Consider the following 23,293-nt stretch of genomic DNA (forward strand, 5'->3'; position numbering starts at 1 on the left):
GCATTTGCAGCCCACCAGTAAGATTTCTGTTGTGTCACTATTTGGCTTCAAGGAATTTAATGTCAAAGAGAGTGTGATGTCATGCATACAAGGGATGAGTGACGGAGCCAGGAGATCAGCGAGTTTTTAATTCTCTTAATCACAGCGGGCATCTGAGGGACAGAGTTGGGCAGTGACCACCTCACCTTTGAAGAGTCCAGGGACCAGCTTGTATACAATATCCTGCAGGGTTTTATCGGACCTTCAGAGAGAAATGGGAAAACAAATTAAAATATATTTAACACGCAGAGCACACCCAGGATGTGAATATACAGGTTAGTGAAAAGTTTTAACAATAAAAGATGACTTGGATAACGGAGATATGTAAATCTGAGAAGACAGGAGCAGGGTCTGTCTCCTCTCAAGTCATTCCCAGAGCACTACAGAACTGAGCTGCTCCTCTCTCGTTCTCTATTTAATAGACAGTGCTCATGGATTATCACTGCTGAGAACCTCTCTCTCACTAGATCAGTACAAAACCTTGACACAAATGTGTGGCCCTCCTTATCCACTACACTGCACTCTTTAACAGTCACCACCTCCAGTGTCACGCTGCTCCTGCTAATTATCAATTAAGTAATTAGGGAGCTAGCAGGAAGAGAAATGTGCCATGGGATGGATAAGATGTATGCTGAGTCAAAATCCTGGGAAGATTTCAAGATCCTACAGCACAGACAGCCTTTCTCCTGGGTGCCTGCAGACAGACCTGCACCTGCTCGACTGCACAGCAGGTGCGCTTACCTGATGCTCAGGAGGGGCCTGGTTTTGTGCACCTGTACATCACACATGGGGCAGTACTTGTTGGTCTCCAGGTATCCCACAATGCACGTTTTGCAGACTGTGGACAGACAGAGAGAGGGTCAATTTCTGAGCCAAGAAAGCACCAAAAAAAGGATTTTTTTTTCCTAATGTGATTCTCTTGACAGGTAACAGATCCCCCCTGCCAACACAGGAAAGACCACACCTATGCAGTTAATTCTGAACACCTGCACAAAATTAATTACTGCAAGAAATCCTCTCTACCATCGCTTCCTCCCAGGAGAGTTAGGGCTTCAAGGTGTTGTCATACAGGCCAGTGGAGCGATGATTAAATGAAATACATGAAAGGTTTGTCAATACTATATGATAAGAATTTCACAGATGGGGGACTCTGGAAAAGCTGCTAGAAATTCAGGTTTAGCCAGTATCCCATTTATAATTAAATACTTTCAGGAGGGACATGCACTTTCTAAAGAATTGGAAATAACCTGTGGCCCTGATCATTAGATGTTCAATAATGTTTTAGGAGAATCTCCAGCATGACTGGTGACAACATGAATAGTGGTTCGACAGTGTGTGTGTGACAGGATCAGACCTGTGGGGTGTGTGTGTGTGTGTGTGTGTGTGTGTGTGTGTGTGTGTGTGTGTGTGTGTGTGTGTGTGTGTGTGTGTGAGTGTGAGTGTGTGTGTGAGAGACAGGATCACACTGTGATGGGAATGTGTGTGTGTGAGACAGGATCACACTGTGATGGGAGTGTGTGTGTGTGAGACAGGATCATGCCTGTACGAGTGTGCAGCAGAAGGACTCAGGACACATACAGGAATGCAGACACTCCACGATGGTTGTGGCATCAATGAAGTAGCCGCCGCAGAGGGCACACATGAGGTGAGGGTTCAGCTCTGTGATTTTGATCCGGGTGGTTCTGTGCATCTTATCCAGCTTGGAGGATCTGCAAGACAAAATAAAACAGGGCTCTCATCTCTTTCATAAGGGCTCTAACCCAGGTCCAGGAAAGCTACAAATGTTTCATCACAAACCTTGCTTGTACTTACAAACAACAAGTGGCCTAATTATCTGAGATTAACAAGATCTCTGGGCCCCGTTTGAAAGTCCAAAGGACTGGGACTCTCCTAAACAACAGGTCTACAACCTGTTTCAACTCACCTCTTCACATATGACATATGACATATGGCAAAGGATTAAACTCCCTCTTAAAAGCAATAAAACCAATATCTCAGAGGGATTATAATTCAAGTAACAGGTCAAACCGAAGCCAGAGAAAAGAGCGCAGCCAGTACCTTGCCTTGCATTTTGCATAACACACCCAGAAGGGGATGTGTAGGTAGAAACTCATTTCTAAGTGAAGGCTGGGACGGCTCTCAGTCCACTAACGTCCTGACCATGCTGGTCAGCCACCCTGAGAGCCCGCAGAGACCTGGTCTGGCGTCAGCTTGGCGTTGGTCAGAGTCAGCCAGACACCACAGGTATCTAAACTCAGGCCTGCAGACAACTGTAACCCCTCTCCCCTCCCCTGCCTGTTTCAAAAGGGGTCTTGCAGCTCTGTTTGCAGCCTGCCAGCAGGACAGCGCAATTACAGCACGACAATGCCAGCACCACAGAAAAATAAAAAGTGTCATATGCTTGATGAAAGGCAACTGCTGGTGTTTACTGACAGCACAGCATGTGCAGCACTGAAAACACAGCCTGTGCAGAATGGAAGCAAGCTTTTGCAGCCTGACGACTCGCCACTGTTCAGATCTCCTGGGAAATCTGTGACTACTGTGAGCTGGCGGGGGGTGGGGGGGGGTGCTTTATTCCCACAGTGGGGAGAAAACTGCAACGACCCCACAGCACCCAGAGGGTTTGTCTCGGCGGGCCCCCACCCCGAAGCCCAGCAGAATCCCAGCGCTCAGGGGCTCGGGCAGCGCAATGCTAACTGAATGCAAAAGGAGCTAAGCAGGTTTTCCAGGTCAAAAAGGAGGAAAAGCATAAAACTGTCCCGAGTTAAGTAGTCTTCATCTTCTGAAAATTGAGCAAGTTCCAGAAAACCCACTCACGCATACTCAACTCCAGCCTGGGACTAGGAATGGGGACATTATTTTAATCGACTTTTTTTTTAGTTGCAGGGGAAACAGGTTGCGTGTGAAAACTGCATTCCTTAATAAACCAGGTGGTAAGAATCTTCTCTCTCAGGGGCTCTGGCATAGCTGGCACAGCGGGCACACGGAGCCCTGTGGCCTACACCTGCTGACTCCCTCAGGCTCTTCAGCAGGACCTGCAGCCTTCTTCAGCATGAAACAACATGACCTTCCTGCAGAGCATTGCAGGGACTGGAGTCCAGGATGCCCTCCAACCCCTTTCACTGGCCTGGGTCGGAGCTCCCACAGTGCCCCACCTGTAACAGATGCATCCTGACCACCAGCCAACAGCGCCACCAAGATCAAACAAAACAAACCGAAAATTAAAACACGAAACAGCAAGGATTTGTTGTTCAGGTTTTGTTAAGCTTGAATTATTTAAAAGACTTTTAACAGATATTAATAATTAATAAAGAAGACCGATCTCTGCACAGGAGGCGGTGCGATTGTTCCTCTATTGCCCAACTGTTGAGGATCAGGTATAGAGTAGCAGCAGCAGCAAACTGAACAGTAATTTGTATCTTGTTTTGTGGCGCGGATTCCGTCGAGTACAGTGTAATTGCTCCGATCGCAAATGAATTTATCCCCGAGCTTAACGCCTTATTACCTCCGCAGGCTAAGCCGCTCGCGGTACTGCTCGTGCGCGCCAAGAGGCGCGATGAGCCGTGACAAATCAGATCAAGTTGCACAAATGGAGCTCAAAACGCATTCTGCTGAGAGGAGACTCCAGCCCGTGTGAGAGTATCTCGGCGGCGGGGAGAGCCTCTGTGTGTGTCCTGCCGGTGAACAACACGTCCCACCGCTGTGGATACGGCACGCAGGGTTTAATAAAGCGATAGAATAACGGAGGTTGCGCTTCCATAGTCTGCGTGGTCTATAAATCTGAAATTCCGAGCGGTGATTTGTTCAGTAATTGAATTAAGTAATCTTCAGACAAGGCGAGGGATTATAATATTTATAGACAAGTCTCTAGAGTTGTGCGTCTTCACGCACCCATCTCCGGTTTCTCGTCAATGACCGGCAGCAGGATCACAGAGAAAACCTCTTTCCGCGCCACAGCTCTGCTGTATAATATCCTCTTTACCAGCTAGTACAGGACAAAGACCCTGAACGCATCGTAAAACATAACAATAAAAACATCAATCTGATTATTAACCCAGATTTAAAACTAATTCTAACTAAGAATCGGTCACCGCTCGCGTTGAGGCGACAGCAGGTGTCCGGAGAGGCGCTCTGACGGCGGGCCGGAGCCGCGGTTCGTGGGGTTAGGAGCTCCTCTGCCCGAACCCGCCACATCGCTCATCAGTTGTGCACGACCAGCTAATCTCGTGCATTAGAAGGTTCTGAATTAGCCATCATTAATGCTGTGCCGAGTGAATCTCTCACAGACAGACCCAGAACTGGTAGCGCGAACTGGCTAGATTTGGCACCGCCCACACGAGTCTATACCCACGTTAAAGTAAATAAAAGACAACAATAACCTTACCGCACGGAACCGCAGGTAATTAGATCCCAACTTCCGGATTCCCCACTGGTGGCTCTTATTAATACTGTAGTAACAGTGATCAAGGCGCTGCCGGGCACAGTCTCCATGGTAAACACACCAGCACAGGCTCGTTTCCATGGAGACACGGGGAAACTTGGCCGGGTGCCAGTGGACTGAAAGTGCCATTAATTCCCGGCGCCGAAGGGGTTAAAGCAGGAATGGGAATTTTCTACAGACCTGCGTGGGAATGCCGAATTCACCGATAATGGCCGCGCGTTTCTCCTTTGTAGTATTTTCTTCAAAAATGCCACGCTATTGCTAGTGTTGGGCTGTTTATTAATTTCGTTGTGGCTCCATTGAGGACAGTGCTACAGTCTACAGCGTGGTGATCAAATAATTAATAATAATAATTGCATACACTTATAGAGCACTTTCCTGGACATCCTATTCAAAGCGCTGTACAGGTAATGGGGATCCCCTCCATCACCCCCAGTGTGCAGCCCCACCTGGATGATGCGCAAGTCCGGTCCCCACACACCAGCTCTCAGTGGGGAGGAGAGCAGAGTAATGTAGCCAATTCATAGATGGGGATTATTAGGAGGCCATGATTGGTAAGGGCCAATGGGAAATTTGGCGAGGATGCCAGGGTTACACCCCTACTCTTTTCGAGAAACGCCAAGGGATTTTTAATGACCACAGAGAGTCAGGACCTCGGTTTTACGTCTCATCCGAAGGACAGTGCCTGTTTACAGTACAGTGTCCCCGTCACTAGACTGGGGGATTAGGATGTCAAATGTCAAAGAGTACGAGGATTTCAAAGCTAAAATAGTTATAGATTAGACGCATTATAAAAGTATAGTCTTCCCCCCTCATGGTTTTACTATTTCCAGATGATCTCCTTACGGCGGTGTTGTGTTTAAAGCTCTGAACGCAGCTCAGCCCGGCTCCACGCGGAGCGCCTCCCGGCTTCAGGTGAGTGTCTGAGCGGTCAACCCCCCGATTTTCATTTTCTCCTTGCCAATTACACACCAAATGCTGTCTGAATGGAATTCGGCCTCGCATTTAAAAATAACAAAGAACAACCAAACGACAACGACAACGACATTTACACGACATTAACGCGACATTTACCGACTGAGACACCGCCGGTCAGGAGCAGCTGCGCGCAGCACCAGCTCTGCTTGCTGGACAGGCGACGCGCTTACTTCACACCAGAGGCAACGGGCAGGAAAGGAATGATCCATAATTAGGTGCGCAATAAATACTTCACTGGGCTTCGCCTGCTAAACTTCTACTGTGCACCTGTGGCGTTTCCAATTGGACACTGCCTTCCGTACACGTCTTAATAGTATTGAGGGAAGAGTGCGTTCACAGTCCACCAAAAGCAACACAAAACAAAACCGAAGTAAAAACAGGGAAATTAAAGATGCAGCAGCACCAGATCTAACACAGTCTTAGGTACAAAGATAAAAACTGACAAAATACCGGTCTACATGAAAAAATATGGTTTTGTCGTGTGATTCAAATTCTGGCAATTTCTATCACCACATATTCCGGGAATATCATGTTAACAAACTCACATAAGCTCGGGATCCTTTAAAAGTTTTTAAAACAATAGTTATCCTTTTACTAAGACATTTCAAACAGTAAGCAAACGTTGTTCCTGTAGCACAAGGACGCCTTTTTTCGCCCATAAGAACGAATAAAAACGAGGGAGCGAACAACTTCCTCTTCCAAACCGTCTCGAGGCTTCCCGACCCCGTCCCGGGACTGCCCGCCTCGGAGCCGCGCGGGGCCACCCCGACCCCGCCGTGGAATTGGACGCTACCGGCTGCCTAACCAAGAAAATAAATATCCGATAGCCTGACACTCTGAGGCCGGGTGAGGGAGTCTGACACGGCCGCTAGTCCGTCCCTGTTCCGCGTCCAGCAATTTCGCCAGAGCGCGAGCATCACAGAAATGACCGTCTTTACATCTTCGTAGTTCAGAATCTGCCATCTGCCTTCACGAAACACAAGAATTCTTGACGTGTCGTTTTAATCACCCTGATTTTTTTTTACATGATTTTAAAAGAGTTTAATATTTGGCGTCGTATTTATCACACCCACGTCCTTCCAACGTCAGTACTCGGTCTTAGCGCAAGAGAGAAATAACGCCGAGCCCTCTGACGCACGCGCGGTACAGTCCTCGCCGCTGTCGCTCGTGTCTGCTGCACTGCCGTTGCCTCAGTAGCCAGAGCCCGCTCGCAAGACGCAACAGATCAAGACTCGGAGCACTTGAGTGTTAACTGACTACTTGTACGTAACGTCAAATTGTGTTGTACGCCTTGTTCCAAACTAACAGGAAGAAAAAGCAGCGTCTTAAGCTGGTAAAGAAGATTCTTGTTTTTCTCTTAACAGACATAGACGCCGTATGTCTTTACATTTCATCCAAAAGACGCATATCCTGTCTGACCACAAAAAGTCTTATCTTTAACAGCTCATAAAGATATATATTTTGTATTCCTCGTTTTGGTATCTGCTGTATTTTAGAGTGATCATCGTGGCCCACATATTAACCGTAGCTTCTACTACAGCATCCGATGCTAAAAACTCCCAGTTAATAGCTTTTATTGTGCTAGTAATTATTCATGATAATAATTAAACCACTGGAGAAACGGAGGACCTCAATTATACACAGAGGGGACAGGGAGGCCGGGCTAGCGCGCGCAGAACCCGGCAGGGCCACGCGGCTGGGTTTCAGAATTCAGTCACCCCGAAATGTCATGACGTCGAATTTTGAAACCATGCGCGAATTTTCGATTGGGTCACAGAGTCTGTGTGTGTAAGCATGTTATTTAAAGTAGTTCAGGTGGGCAGCTGCGTCAGCATGCGTAGGCTGCCAAGGAACAAGTAATAGGTTTATTCCATGCTGAAGAGAGAAGAAAACACAACGTTTCGGCCGTGGAGCCTTCTTCGGGTGTGGAGAAGGCTTCGACTACAAGTTTCTTCAACAATTTTCTAAGAAACTAATGCTTTCTACCAGTTTCTCCCTCAAAAACTAGGCTAAGGTATTTCTACTGCTGACAGCTCCACATCATCTTCACACCCGAAGAAGGCTCCATGGCCGAAACGTTGTGTTTTCTTTCTTCTCTTTTCAGCCTGGAATAAACCTATTAGTTGTCATTTAGAGGATACATGTGAATCATCAGGGAGAATGAAACCACTGGGAATCAGAGTGAGGACGTGTCCAGGCGTTACCGGTGGACAGCAGAGCACCGGCTTGCGAGCGCTGGGTCCTGATGCTGGTATCGCAAAGCCTTCACTGACAGAATTCCGACACAGACTTGTAGTCCACTCTTGCCCGTACACAAATAGCTCGAACCCCTGTCAACCATTATAAGTCGCGAATTGCATGTCGATGTATGAAGTCAGTGTCAGCGCTTTCTCTCTTTGTTGGGGGTAACTGGGACTGTGCGACGTTGCTACTGCTGGACACGGGCCGGTCGTCCGTAACTGCAGCTGTTTTGAAGCGGCAACCCTGGACTATGCAGCGACTAATAACCATCTCAACACGATAAGCAGTAAATCCGTAGCCGCCTTCCTGGGGGCCATTCAGCGCTAGAGGGGTTCACCATAAATCACCCCCAGTCCTCCTGTACCGCTGGGGTCGCTGAGAGCGACCTCTACAGGGCGAAGCACGCTAACGCAACTCCATCCCGCAGGGAAGGGGTTTCAAAACTTGGCGAGAGGCAGCACGAAAGGCAGTCGCGTAAGGAAAACAACGAGGCATAGAACGAACGTCTTCCGAGAACACGCGTCTGTTCATACTGTTTCCACACTCGCCCGTGCAAGCATATGGCAACGATTAGCGCCTAAAAGGAAAATTATATTTGTTCAAAAAAGTTACTCCTGTTAAGCGTGTTATACGAGTGTAATTGTTTGAGTGTGTTTCCCGTGTCATGCGCACATGCCTCAGCGCAGCCCTCGCGGAACTGAAATAATTCACGCGCCTTTGTTTCGGCGGAGCTGCTCCACAGCCGCCTCCCAACATCTGTGCGGAGCGAGCAGCACGCCGGCTGTCTGGGAGCAAAGCCCGCTACCACACGTCCAGATAGATGGACAGTCTGTCGCCGTTAATGCAACAATGTCCCATAAGATGCCTATTATGAGCAATCATTTTTATAAGAGGACTTAAAAGCTTTAGACATATTTATATAATCAACAGATTGGTAAGATAACAGCTCGGCCACAGTTGATGATCGGGAACGTCAGGAAATTTGAGAAACATCTCGGGAAACAAAAAGCCCGTATTTTCGGCTCCCGCAGGCGCCCCTCGGTTACGCAATTCTCCGACTCTGGCACCTGGCCTCGCTGCCAGGCCCTTCCCCTCCCGCTGCCTCTCAGACACCCCCGACTCGCACTTTTCAACGCGTCGAATAATTCCGTTCTCCCTCAGTCCCAGCTCCTGTAATCGACCTGGAAGAGTCCAGCCCCGGCTGACTGGGGCGCCGGCAGTCTCTTCAGAGACTTGGAACAGAAAAATACAACTTTCGTATCACACTACGTATATCTTCTTTTCTAAATTGAGATTTGAAGGTGATTAGATCATGGGTTCTCATTTTGGTAAATATATACATTGGCTGTATATACTTTGTTTTTTTAGGTGACTAAAAAAAAAAAACTTTTTGCCCATCACCTAAAACTAATTTAATATTTCTTCCCCTCTTTAAAACAGAATTCATCTCCGGTGACTGAAATGAAAAAAAAAAATGCTCGAACTGGGTGAGTCGGGCTCTTAAAATAAGAACGCGCCGAGCTGGAGGCGCAGACAGAAGGATATAATTAATAAACCACAAGGGACAAACATCTTCGCAATTGAAAGCTCTACGGTTACACGGGCGCAGCAGCTCTGCGATAGAGCCGATGCTTCATTAATTTATCATTATTCCACGCCGAGAAACCCCCAAATGAAATCTGCGTTGCCTCTGAGCAAACTCCAGAGGTCCGTGTCTGACTCTGAAGACCGCCCTGGCTGCAGTATTCCCTCACACGGTCACGCGCGGTCATATTTCCAAACAGTGAACGTCGTAGAGCAGGAAAACGCGAATGAAAAAATATATTTCTTTCTCATTCGCCCATAAGTTTACTGGTGGCGCCGAGTCCGCAAACACGGATTCAGAAGAGCGTAAATATGCACAGTACATATACTGTATATCCCTTAGGAGCCCTTTAAAGCAAGCGGGGAAGCCGTATTGCTTTACCTATTTTCGAATTAAACATCCTGACAGCAACTAAGAAAATAATTTCTAAAATAAACGTAAAAACAGCAGTTTGTCGTAGAGACACTGTATTTCTCTATTTACATTTATTGTCTTGTCTCTGGTGTCCCTGTCGTCCGGGCTGCGGTCGCGGCATTTCCGTCACAACAATTCCTTTTGCAACTAACTGAACTCAAAACCTGCCGCACGTGTCTCCATCTTTAAGAATTTTACACATTTCCAGGGTATAATCTACTCTGCAAACGAAGGTGGCGTTCTCGTTTTTTTTTTTTAATTTTTTGTTTTCGTGACCCTCTGGAAGAGCGAGCGGGTGACTGCTCCACGGCGGTGCTCCACAGGTACACCCGAAAATAAGTTCCAGAAATGCAAAACAAAGGCTGAACGTCATAAACAAGCTTAAACTCACAATCTACTGGACGTGTAGTGCTTAAATCTATAATTTACCCCCACTGTACCCACGCATTACCTCGCTATTTAAATGTGTTTTTGTCAGGTCTCTGTAATGTCAATGCGCAGTTCTCTCTCTCCCCGCCACACAGCGACTTCACAAGATTCTGGAAAGAATTCTTCGGAGGACACACTGCATACGCCGATATCGACGGAAACTACAGATTTTATACAATTTAATGCCGATAATTTCGAGCATTTAGGTCAACAACTGTCAAAATGCAGAACCAAAATTGCAGCACGGCTGAGCGCCCGACAGTTACCGATCTGTGACTTAGGATACCAAGTAGCAGTCCGACCAGCCGCTTAATTCCACACAACTAGCTGCCTCCGCACAAGCACGAGCCAAGATAAACCCTCAAGGACACCCACTGCAAAACTTATTTTGTCCGCTCCCGGGGAGTCGTGCACGGAAGAAGCCAGCACGGGCACAGAAACAAAGAAAGAGGGAAGATCGGCGCAGAAAATAAATTGAATCCGAAGCGGCCATCTTGAAAGCGAATGATCAGATTGGATATCAGAAAAGAGAGGAGACCCTGCTCTGTATTTTCGTTTAAATACCCAAATGGTGCACGCAGTTCGCCGCACAGCTCCCGGGGGTCGGAAAGGTGAATTATTTGTCGCATTGCGCTCACCTGATTTTGCAAGAAAATCACCCGTTCTTCAGCACGAATATCCGGAATAGAAAGAGTGCCTTTACTAGGTTGTATATAGTAGAGGCGCCACAAAATGGCTTTTTTTCACAGCCAGAAGATGGACTGCCCCCGTGCAGTCACGTGGCTCATTCCCTGCTCAGAGCCTGCTGCACGGTGGAGCCCGAGCCCCAGCGACTCCGCGCCGAACCCGGGCTCTCATTAACTCTCTGTGGCTGCACATGGCGGGTCGGAACCGTCGCAACACCAGCGTCTCTTAGACAAGAAGAAATTGCTGTATCATTTCTTTGAAAATGAGCAGTTTCTTTCACCTCGGCTGCGTCGGCTATGCTAAAAACCGCGCACAGAGCCAAGAAAAAACGAATTAAGCCCCTCGATAAAAAGCCTCTCTAAAGAAATCCAGTTTGTTTCTGTTGTTTATTAAAAGTTCTACGGCTGCGCTCTTTAATGTGGAGCGTTTTTTTCCTCACCAGTAAAAACGTTTGTTTTTTATGCAGTCCACTTAACGTTCCTATTTGAAAAGTTCTTGACAGGGCCGAGACCGAGGTATTTCACGTAACCGATCGAGGAGAGTGCAAATATGTATTATACATTCCCCAGAATTTAAACACTTTTAATTTTTAAACAAATAACGTTTTTGACGACATGCTTTGTCTTTCTCGCGTGTTCAAAACCCCGGAGCTTTTTTTCTCTGAAAGACGAGTCTGCATTTTCATTCGTGAAACGGGTAGAAATGCATGTTAACAAAAGAAACGCAGGTTATTATTTTATTAAAAGCTTATTAGATTTTAATACCTGCGACTGGAGTACTCTCCATATAGGACAACTGACAAAACTGAGAAACTATCTTCTAATAATCATAAAACCAAAAATGGGCATGCATAACATTTTCACCTGGTATATAAATTGCATATCTTACACAATTTACACGGAAACCAACACCGCATTTGTAGCTGTAATTGTAAGGTTGTGATGGACAAAACGTTTATTAAAAAAAACGAGAACAAAATCGGTATGCAGAGAGGTGATATGAAGTACACTTGCTGTACCTCTCCTGCAGTCGTGTAATTCGCAGAGAAAGGCTCTACTGTAGCCCGGGCTAACGCGTTGGCTTCTGTCGGAAATCCCCATTCCTATTTAGTTCGGCGAGGATGTGTTGTGAGCGAAGCCGCGCACGACGAAGTTTCTCCGGGCTTCTCCACTGCTGCACTCCGGAGGCCGCTACGCCAATCGGCACGAAACAATTTCCACAGCAGGATTTCGGACGTTTTCTCCGTCTCGGAACGACCTGACTAGTACAGCAAATGTGTCAGAATTGGACCGGACGCCGTAATACAGAAGGGTGGGGTGGGGTCGTTCGGTTCGGTGTCCTCGTTTCTGTTTGTTTTTTTTTTTTGTTCTGACTGTACACCTTTGAAAAAAAAAATAAAACGACAGGAGCTTCTACAAATGTTTTTTTTAGTCTTGGCGGAAGTTCGAAGCGAATGAGGCGCCTACAGTGGCCTGTTCTGTGTGTCTGTGTTGCGGTTAGTGACTTAATTGCTTGTAGTTCACTACCCCGCTGCACCCCGCTCACAGAGATAGAGAGACGTGGACTCCGGGAAGCGATATTACAGCAGTAATATCAGTCATCTGTCTCAGGCTTGACGAATTTTCATTTTAAAATTATGAACCACATTCTTCCATTTCTGATGATTTTGCAACAGTCAAAACGATATTTCTACTAAACATACAGTAGAAACAGGACTCAACCGCGACAGTAGGTAAATCAATATTAGTTTTCTAAAGTACAATACGATTTTATTTTATTTTTGCGAATGCGTTGGGTGATTTTTTAATCGTAATACATTTTAATTTCGAAGTAGACCGTCCAACTACAACCCCAGTCTCCCTTTCATAACTTCAATTCATCCTAACAAAGGCGCTGGAATTCGCGATGACCACTCTGCCTGTGCTACACGTTGTTTCATTCACGGACCCCTCAGCGCTGCCTGTTACAGACTAACAGCGATCGCCCCTATTGAAAAGGTAGCATTATGGTGATCTGCAATCTAGGACAGACTAGTGCACCGAAGGACAGTGTATTGCATGTGTCGCCTCTGCCTTTTTAGCGAGCAGTGGAATGGCTGGCGGACCCATCCTTTCCCTGCCGCAGCGCCAATTTCAAATCCCGCATTCCCTCCACTGGCTCCTAGGTTATTCCAGGCTCTGATCCGGACGCGCGGCTGGTGCGAAGTGAGCTCGCGCACCTGCGTCCTGCAAGACGTCGCGAGGACAGACCGTCGAGTGCTACAGAAATACGAGTCACGCGCACGAAAGACGGGGCTTCCTCCGGGGCTCAGGAGAGGTTTAGGCGGAGCCCCGCGAATATGGTTTTTGTTATCTGCAGAAAAACGGGATGGATGCAAATAACCATAGGAAGTAAGTACACATGAAACCAAGTCACACGGACGGAGAGTTTCATCACAATGTGGGAACAGGACGCATGAACCCGGGTCTGCAGCTCGGTCTCACGGAAAGCGATACTCTCGTGCGCACGGTCAGGACTGGACTCGACGGGCTTGCGAGGGGACGGCCGGTCCGGTCCGGTTCGGTCCTGCTCATCCGGGACCAGCGGCCGGGCTCCACACCTAGAGCAACAGAGTCGTGTTCGGGATGATGGGTCCAGGCTTTATGGCAAGAGGGCTCTCTGGGGACTGAAGTGTTAATTGTGTCTTCAAAATGTCAAAATTCGTGAAATACACAATTTCACGACTGTGAAAATAAGTGCTAAATTATAGATTTTTCTCACAACCGAAGTAGAAGTAAAACAATGGTTCAATTTGTAAATAACGTGACAGGGGAGATGTACAGTCCTAAGTGTCGGATCGCCGGCTTCAGCCACGGCTTCGTGCTTCTCGGAAACGCCATGACGTGATTTTTAAAATGAAAATATGGGCGCAGGGAATAAAAATCGTTATTAAAGGCGTACGTAATCATTTTATTTTGTCACGCCAGTTAACACCAAGGTCCTGTTTCCGAGGAACTATATATTTAATTAGTGTCGAGCGGCGGCAGGGCGGGTTTTTTCCGGATTATGCGGCGGGTATCGTTACCAGCAGAAAAACGCGAAAACACCTCTTCACCGGGCCCTGCAGTCTCTCTCCACACACCTTTATATAACTTTGTCCTGGATAGTGAATTCCTGCGCAGTACTGATGGTGTCTGGTCAGGCGATAAATCTGCTTTCAATTCACATATTGCCGAACGATGAATAATAAGTACATTCCCGAAACAAAATAAATACCAGGGGAAACAATATCACATTTTTGTTAAATTTCACAAAAATAGGGATAAGATCTCGTGTCGTGAAACTCCAACATATAGACAACGTTTTTCATGTATAACGTAACGGCGTTTGTAATGAATCGGCGTTTAATGTTGATGAATGCCCGATATGATAAAACTGTTCTCGCGGACAATGTTCCCGTGTGGAACGCGTGGGTTCATCTGTCAGCTCGTGACACTGAGCAATGGAGCTGAGCGGTTCCGCGAGGCGTGGACAGCAGAAAGACGAGTCAGAGCAGAATCTCAGCCCCTGCAGAACAGGAGTTTCTCCCTTCACTGCTGACATACAAGTCTCCTCAATGACTAATCTGTTTAGCTCGTCAATTAACAATTCTAAAAGTGCCACCCTTTTAAACGTGTCGATAATACGCTAGTTCTAAAGGTTGGCATCGCTTCATATTTTTTTTTTTAATATTTAGCAAAATTTTCATTCCCGCACGATGAACTAATTCCTTCTCTTCTGGGTACAGCTAAATACACTTTCTACTGGAAAGCACCAAAGCGATTCACTGTAGGATAAAACCACGATTACAGCACTGTTGCAAACTAACGGGTGTGATTGGGGTTCTGTTTGTGGGTTGAGAGAGTCAAGCATTTGTTTGCAGCAAATCGACTGATCGACTCAGTTCCGAAACTCACGTTGGACCAAGTTCGGTGACCCAAATGAAAGCCCAGACTGACCCGACTGACCCGACCGAACTGCAGCTCGCGAGCAGCCTCCAAGGTCCAGAAAAAAGTCGTGTCTCGCAAAAAGTTTCTCTGACCACCGTCCTTCGTATTCTCCTGATGAATTCTGTATACCGGGAAAAGGAATTCTACTGTATTGCTTCTCCCCATTAAAAGAAAATGCATAATGACCCAAATTGACAGAAATAATAAATACGATCAAATCGGCATTGACAAGGCGGCGACGCATTTTTTTTCGGGCGAGTGTTCAACCAGTGAAAAATGTTTTTTGTTCCTCTTGTCGCTCCTGAGGTCGGAGAGAAGCTACACTCGGCAGTTTTCTGAACCTTTTCATTAGAGACGTTTTAGAAGATTCCAAACAGTACAAATAATGAGAATAAAGTAGCCAGCAGTGCAATTTGAGTCAAGTGCTTCTCGGAGAGATAAATAGCAGCGATTTCGCGTCGGACCTGCCGAGTCTTCCGCTCAGCCCCGGCAGCTCGCCACCAAATATGATGATGATGCAGCTGTAACCGATTTTTACAAACGATCTCATTCTCTCAGCCTGCTGGGGTACGAGTGGAAAGTTATTTAGCTGTTATTCAGCCTCTTACATGTGGGTATCGGTCGACTGGGGCTGCGGTTGCAGCTGTGTGCTCCTCGGTGTGACTCAGTAACTCATCCGGGAATACGGAGGAAAGCAGGAGAAAAATCACTAAAACAGAGCACAGCCACAGAAAATACTCCGGGACGGAAGCCTGCAGTGCAATAATAATAATAATAATAATAATAATAATAATAATAATAATAATAATAATAATAATAATAATAATAATAACAACAACACCATCTTAATCACTAGAAAACCCCTAATATATAAAAACACTGAATCGTCCCGATTCTGAGAGCTGTTAAGTTAGGAATGATCTGAGAATCACTAGGGTGAAAACTCTCAGTAGCGGGTAACTTTTGTCACAGCTTTCATGAGAACTATTGACACAAATCGACCTACAGAAAAATCACATTCCAGAGAAACTACTCGGTACACAAAACTGCCCCTGCTGAGAGTGACGTTTAGTTGCAATTGCTGTCAGTTTAACATTGTTTTGTTACGCGTGAAACGTCCGAGGGACTATCGGATCTTCAAATAAAAAATGAAATACTCAGTTTAGTTTCCCAGAATTTACCAGCAACATCAGGTTTCGCAGCGACCAGACGGGTGCAGTCTCAGTCTCAGGCAAACTCCGGTCTCTCCTACATACATGCGACCGTTACTGACAAAGAAACATTGGACATACAGGGGAATACGGACAGCACATTCTCTTCTGAGCCTGTGGCATTACAGGTTTCGTCGTATTTCTCTTTTTGCGCGAGCTGAAACGTATTTTCCCAAGAAGGATCGCCTGCCGTGCTACAGGGAAGGTGTTGTGTGTCAAGTGCTGTGTTTCTCGCAGCTCCTCCACCGCGGTCTCTGTGGCGCAATCGGTTAGCGCGTTCGGCTGTTAACCGAAAGGTTGGTGGTTCGAGCCCACCCAGGGACGGTGGGATCTTTTTTTTTGTTTCAGTAGGTCAACACTCAAAAAGACATTTAAAGTAAACCGTCAGACCTCCTTACCCACTTTTTTTTGTGATCAAGGACAAAAGCCAAATTTATTGAGGAAATTAAACGTCATTTCTCTGATAACGGTTGCTGACTACACCAAAATAGTCCTTCCCAATGTGACTGTCCCCAGGTTACTCGCCCGAAACCGTAACAAAACACAATCATCGTCAAATACGTCCAATTCAAAAGCGATAGGGCCAACAGTGTAAAAAGACTAAATGTATTAAATGTCGTAGGGAGCAGAAACTGTTCTTTTATATCAGACTTCGACACTTTGGATCCGGCTTCTATCTGAAACACTGCTTACAGACTCTGCGTGAATTCGTTACTGTGGAGTTACACCCCGCGGGCTCAGAAAACAAATAAATACAAAGGTCAGGGTCCCCACTCATTTTTACCAACAAAATTCCAAAACTTTTCCATGACTTCTTTTCCTGCATAATTTACATCTCGCGCGTCCTGGGTCTTCACCTTCCTGGAGCCATACCTCGTGTTTTCATCTGTGAACCGGAGGGGCACTGGCATGGCGCGAGGCTGGCTCCCGGCTCCCGAGACCCTTCCCGCGAGAGCGTCTGACGCGACACCATGTTTCATGTTGGCGACGGCAACGCCGAAGCCTCTTTTTAAAAGTTTGCTAACTTATGAACAGAATTACTCGATACAGCCATGATAATTTTGGATCAATTTTAATAAATTCCATGAATTTCTCAAAACCGTTCCAGGATTTTCATGACTGTGGGAACCCTGAAAAGTAACTGCTTCATGGGAAAATAACCTTAGAGCAAACGACCTTTTCGTGTTCGACTTCTTAATATTTTTGAACGCATGCGAAAAACAAAAAGACAAGGAATTGATACATTCAATAAATGAATCAATAAGACACTCGGAAAGACTAACTGGGTGGGTCCAGCAGTTACTGGCAAGCGCGAACAGAGTCCGGCTGGGGGAACTAGACCCAGTATCGCCCAGCGGTTCTGCCAAAGTGAAGATCGCATGCGAGGCTTGGGCAGGGATTCGGGGGCTGTTAAGAAAACACGAATGCCCACCCGCGGCCCCTGTCACGGACTCGCGTGGAGCGGGAGCTCAGCCCGCTGAGAGCCGGGTCTGCGGCGCTGGCAGGTCGAGAGACGCCCGGTCCGGCCCGGTCCGGCCCGGTGGTTCCCGGTCCTTTGATCTTCCGTCTCCGAGACCAGCCCGACCGGCAAACATCCGGCGCTGGCCTTCACCTCGCTGGACAGACCGTTTGCTCGGTGTATGCGGAACATCGCGACCCGTCCGGGCTTTCTGAAGCTGAAGACAACGTGAAGCCCAGCCGCTGAAAGGGAGACTCTTTATTTTGACCAGATCCCTCTCGTTTTCACTACTCACTCGTTATTTTCTTTTTTTACAAACCATGAACTCTTGTTTCACGTTTATATTTCGTATCTGCAGTCTTTGTTGCTGTTGTAAACGTGTCATGTTTCCGTCGAAGCCTGAACATGAAACGGTTAATAAAAAAAATTGCCCCTGCTATCAGCCGTTTCATACGCATCACATTGTAGGCGGTCATATATGGATTTGAATAATTAGCACCCGAAACCTCTCGCATACCTGGACGACAAGAGAAAGCTAGGAGTTGCAACAGTAGGGTTTAAGCACAGCTGTTGTTCCCAGCACATCCGCTGGGAAGTTAAAAAAAAATATGTTCTTCATTCGGCGAAAAGCAGGGGAGTTGTATATAACACCAGAAGTTAGCAGATAACACATTCCTATTCGTGATGATCCAGCCAGAAGATGATCAAAACAACAAAACCGGGCGAGACAGTGTGAACAAGGCGGAAAAGATGCGGTCATACCTGATGATTCCCCGAATTTAGAGCGCTCCAGAGCTCTTGGGAAACTTGAAAAGTATCATCTATCTTTTCCTAAGAGCAGAAGGCTTTCCTGATCTCAGGTAAATCCTCACACTCAAGAGGAATACAAGTGTCACGCGCGACTGTAGAACCCAGAACAGCGGCAACACAATTTAATCATGAATCCGGCACCAGGCTCTGTTCTAACTGAACCTTTCAGCTACATTTCCTTCTTTTTAGATGTGGCTGTACTAAAGAAAATATTTAGGACATCTACATTTACAAAGCTTTTTTTTTTTAAAGCAAGTGACTGCGAGAAATTACTCATTTTTCTCCTTAAAAAAATTGTTTTCGTTTCACTGGACGTTTGCTCAGTTTTTAACACGGACAGCCTTCCTTTTCAGTGCAGATTCCGTAGATAATCCGGTCTTGTTTATGATTTGAATGGATTTAAAGAATAATAATGTTAATAAGCAATACAATAACAGATGATATAAGCATCATTTATTGGAATGAAGATGATCACTGATTTATTTAGTGAAATTCGACGATAATTCTGATTTTGTTGAACTTTCATCCCGGCTCTGGTGGCCGATACTTCCGAGTCAATGAGAGAACTGCGATGCCGCTGGCCTACAGTAGCTTATGTCGATGACAAATAATAACAGTGATTTAGAAAGTAATCGCTGTGGTCCAGAATTGAATATTTTAAAATAAATAATTTACAAGCAAACACACACACGTTATTGATCACAACTGCTCGATGGCTCTTTTCCTCAGTCGCGCTGTTCAGGCTTCTGCGCGCAGCTCATTCTCAAATACACATTGTATGTGTTAATTATAAACATCGCAAGACAGGGCCATTGATTATGGAAATAATCATCAGAATTATATAACAATTCCATTATATCACATCGCAGAGGAAGCCTGTCTATCCATTATATTTAAAAATCAATTTTAGGCATCAATGTAACTGAAACAAAGGGACGGACATCGAACTATTATACTTCCGTAGAAATATAGATGGACGAAAAACATATCTGTTAGATGTTGAATTATTAAATGTAAATGAGATTACGCTCATTTTAGAAGCTAAGATGCCCACCCTCCTTAATTTAATTGTATTAAATGTTGCGCCCGGGAGAAGCTCAGGGCCACCGTGACCCTGAATTGGATCAGCGTTGTTACTGAAAGAGATGTGTTCCTGTTAATTTGGGCATGACGTGTTTATAAAACGCTGTTTGTTTTTACAGACGGAGATTTTCTGGATTTTTTTGTGGTGGTAAGCATGTCTAAATCAGCATTTATTGCTGCACGGATAACGGTTAGAGATCCCGCTTTTATTTTTGGTCGTGAAGCCATTTGGGGCCTCTGCACACAGCCGAGTTAATTTCCTGAGTTTTAATTTGAAGGCTCGCACACGGCCCAACTGGGCCCGTACTTCATTTCGAAAGCGTTGGTAAAATAACAACAAATAACAGCTTGGGCTATAATTTTAAGTAAAAATGTACCCACGTGGAAAAACCTACTCATCTAGCCTTCTCTTTGTGTTTTTGAACGCCAGTTTTATCACTCACTTAAAACGTGTTCACGCAATAATAATGATGGCTGGGGCGGCTAATTACAATCCAATAAAATTAAGACGAATCTGATGGGACGTCATTATCTGTAAACACAAACGATTTCTGTTTTAACTGTCAACCTTCTTTGCTACCAATCTCCATTTTGCAGCCTCGTAAAACCGTGAAAATGTCTTTCTTTTGTTTAACCGCTTAAAAACGAAAAACACGTTTTCATTCGTTGTTTTAATCGTTTTAACGCTCGTCGTATAATCTGAGTCGCAGTACTCAATCAATCTGTACACACACGTAGGGAAAGTGGGGGGGACGCTCTCAATCAATAAATCTTTTCTTTAGGAAAAGCGGCAGACGGGTTGAACATACTGTATGTCATTTAGACGGAGCGATCCCGCTGGAACAGGCCTTGGTGCGGAGCTCGGCGCCATGGCAACAGACAGCTCCCATCCGGGCCCCCCTCTTCCGCACAGCTGGCCGCTGCGCCCTCTGGCGGACAGTGGCGACCGCGCAGAGCCGGCGCCGCACGGCAAACCCGTCAAAAGGGGAGAAAAACAAATATTGTGGAGCTTCAGTACTTAAAAAGTTATATGACGTATGTGAATCTGGCCTATATTGATAACCTGCCTCTATATACGTGACCGTAATCAGACATTAAGACTTTCAACTTTAAAACTCGCGACTTCCAGCGCAGCCTGTTCTATACGGCAATGTATATTTTACATTGGTGGATGCTGCACATTTGGTGGTGGTGGAGGGGATCCCCATTACCTGTAAAGCGCTTTGAGTGGAGTGTCCAGAAAATAGCTATATAAGTGTGAGCAATTATTATTATTATTACATATACGTGAGTTTGAGAGAAAAAAATGATTACTGAATTTCGGTTAACTAAACGTTTTGTAATTATTTTGTAATTTTGTAACTAAGGCGACGTTTTTAACCGCTTCTCACTGAAGAAGAAAGTTAAAGCAGGAGCCCGCAGCGACACCGGGAGTGAAGGTGCGGCGGCCTCGCGGGCACGCGAACAGGACGGGCGCGAGGCCGACTGGAGGAGTTCTGGAACACGGCCGCGCGAGAGCCGGAACCATCAACTTCAGCGCCGCCCGTTCTGGTCACATGAAAAGTGGTTTTAAAAGGAAAAATATTTTACGTAAAGCTGATTTATTTTTTAAGAGTTGACGACCGTTAATTAGTGTTGCTACAATTCAGTACATATTTTAGCTGTAAGGCTGGCTGCATTAAACACGATGTTATGTTTAGAAATTGTAATCACATTTCTAAAAGATGCCAAACAAATCCCTTAAATGAAACTGAAATTCACACACTCGGGTATCTCTGGCCGTGCGGGCGATCAACCCACGCACACAGTTCAGACTGCGACGCCCTGCTCAGACGTTTTAGCCGGGTCCGAACGTCCCGCGTCACTCGCAAAAACTCAGCAGACTCACTCCATACAGCAAATCGACGGGCCAGTGCAGGGTCTTATCGGTCATCATGTTGTCATTAAGAGTCACAACGAGACAGACCTGCACCAGTGACGTGTTTGTATGAAGGCTGTGATGTCACTGTGAATTACTACTCTCCCCCAGAACGCTCGCTGTCATAAAAACAGTGACTCAAATGGAAAGATATTCCTGACTATTTTTTTAGTAAACAAGTTCTGTTTTTCCCTGTGTTTTAAGTTTACTCAAGAACAAAGCGTCACGGGGTGTTTGTGTTTTCATCACTCTCTCTACAACATAAACGTCAAAATAAACACCTTAGCTGACTCACCCCAGACCGAGCGTCCGACGTCAGAGCGAGTCCAGTTTGATCAATGACTAAGCAACCACTGCACGGACAGAAACGATTCCGCAGCGAATTTACTGACCGACCTTCGCGTACAGACGACTGACACACGAGCCACGCTCATGCACAGAACACACGCCGTTAATTGTAGTTCCCCAATAGAAACAAAGGTATTTTCGTAAGTTATTCTCCAGAGAAACGATGGTGCTCAGGCTCTAGAAGTTACTATTTAAAACCATAGATACTGAAATGAACGCAGAAACGTTTTTACTGGGCTCTTTAATCATCCTGAAAAGGCTTCGATCTGAGGAACATTTTTTTTTTACTTTCCACAAAAGCTTTGAATACCGTTCTTTTTCAATAATTCGCATTGCAAACAAGGTTATGTATTGCTATCTTTTAAATAACTTGGCTCAGTAGCATTTTTTGTAACCACAGTTCAGAACTGGTTTTCCCATCCGAACCCCACCGTACCGACCCGCACTCTCTGTGCCAGAGGCTTGTAATCCCATCAAAACGAGCTGCAATATGAATTCGAACGGTCTTCACAGACTTCGTCTGTATATTCCAACACGTTTTCCACGATGAAGTTTATTTTGTTAATTACGGGCTAAAAGGAGTCTAAAAACGGAGAGACTCTGGGCTCTACTCAGTGTTAAACACAAATTCGTTTCCCAGACGTTTTCTAAAACCATTAGAATATAAAAAAGAAACGCAGTAAAGTGACTCGATATTCGGTTAATTATAGAATAGGTTTACGAGTATGTCGTTGTTTCTTTATTTGTCGGGGGATCTGCGGGTTTACAGCCCTCACAGTGAAGCCATAGGCTGCACCGAAACTCGGGAACCGGCCCGGTGTCCGGTACTCAGCTGACCTCATGGCGGGATCCTTCTGCGGACCGGTATCGGAAAACGACGAAGTTTTGAAGTTTGATCGTCTTCCAGCACAGAGACTCACAGGTGGAGACAGAGGGCGAACTTACCTTCTCATAATAAAACACTTCGCCGCTCTGGAAACCAGCCCCACCAAGCCAGCGGTCCGGGACCCGCGAGGAGCGGAGAGAACCGAACCTTCCGGACTCGACCCGGACTGGATCGGCCTCACAGAGGGCGTCTGTGTCGAACCAACACACACAGATGGAGCTACGCTTTATAACAAGTCTGTTTTCTGTTACACAGAACTTGAAAAATCACAATGTTGAATTAAATTGTTGTGACACATGAGTGTTACTCACATTACCAATACAATACCGAAGAGGAAGCTTTTTGTTAATGCAATGTGTATTTAAAAGAAATAAAAAACACGCAATGAAATAAATAAATCAGAAGAGACCGTCTGGACAACAGTGCTCTAACCCAAGACGCAGTTTTCGTTTCTCCTTTTAAGTGTTAATGATTTAAATAATCTATCTTTACTTCATACAAAACCCCAAGCAACTGTCCAGAGAAATAATGCATGGAGAGAATTGTGAGGTTGATATAAGCAGCTGCTACGTTTTATTTTATTAAAAAAAACATGTATAAAACATATAATTTATAATACTACCTGCAACATATGTTTTTTTTTTCCAGTTGCCAAAACAGGACTGTTGGTGTTAGGTTTACACTGACATGAAAACGAAATAGTTTCAATTTTTACCTCACATACCCAAATCCTCCAATATCCCATAATTCCACACACACTGGCTCTGCTCTTCAACCGAACTACACAGAGTCCCGC

The 23,293-nt window shown here is 45.7% G+C and overlaps 1 protein-coding gene and 1 non-coding gene across 5 annotated transcripts in view; one reads left to right on the top strand and one right to left on the bottom strand.

Annotated features, from left to right (window-relative positions):
- LOC148638872 (polycomb complex protein BMI-1-like) overlaps nt 1-23,247 on the bottom strand; it is a 30,189-nt gene extending 6,942 nt beyond the window's left edge. The window contains exons 1-5 of one of the 4 annotated variants that reach the window (XM_088622965.1): nt 23,120-23,247; nt 22,557-22,687; nt 1,618-1,748; nt 781-877; nt 186-241 (exon numbers count right to left, since the gene is read on the bottom strand). In XM_088622965.1, the coding sequence (XP_088479091.1) occupies nt 186-241; nt 781-877; nt 1,618-1,748; nt 22,557-22,687; nt 23,120-23,242 (538 nt within the window). In that variant the 5' untranslated portion in view covers nt 23,243-23,247. Of the gene's footprint in view, nt 1-185; nt 242-780; nt 878-1,617; nt 1,749-10,765; nt 10,919-20,154; nt 20,275-22,556; nt 22,688-23,119 lie in introns of those variants that run through there. The other 3 variants (XM_088622966.1, XM_088622969.1, XM_088622967.1) reach the window with 3 other exon arrangements.
- trnan-guu (transfer RNA asparagine (anticodon GUU)) lies at nt 16,244-16,317 on the top strand. Its single transcript has one exon. It is a non-coding gene; the product is annotated as a tRNA-Asn (tRNA).
- Nucleotides 23,248-23,293: the final 46 nt, after the last annotated feature.

Source organism: Lepisosteus platostomus, chromosome 28 (assembly GCF_059453375.1).
Source record: "Lepisosteus platostomus isolate fLepPlt1 chromosome 28, fLepPlt1.hap1, whole genome shotgun sequence".
Classification (NCBI taxonomy): domain Eukaryota; kingdom Metazoa; phylum Chordata; class Actinopteri; order Semionotiformes; family Lepisosteidae; genus Lepisosteus; species Lepisosteus platostomus.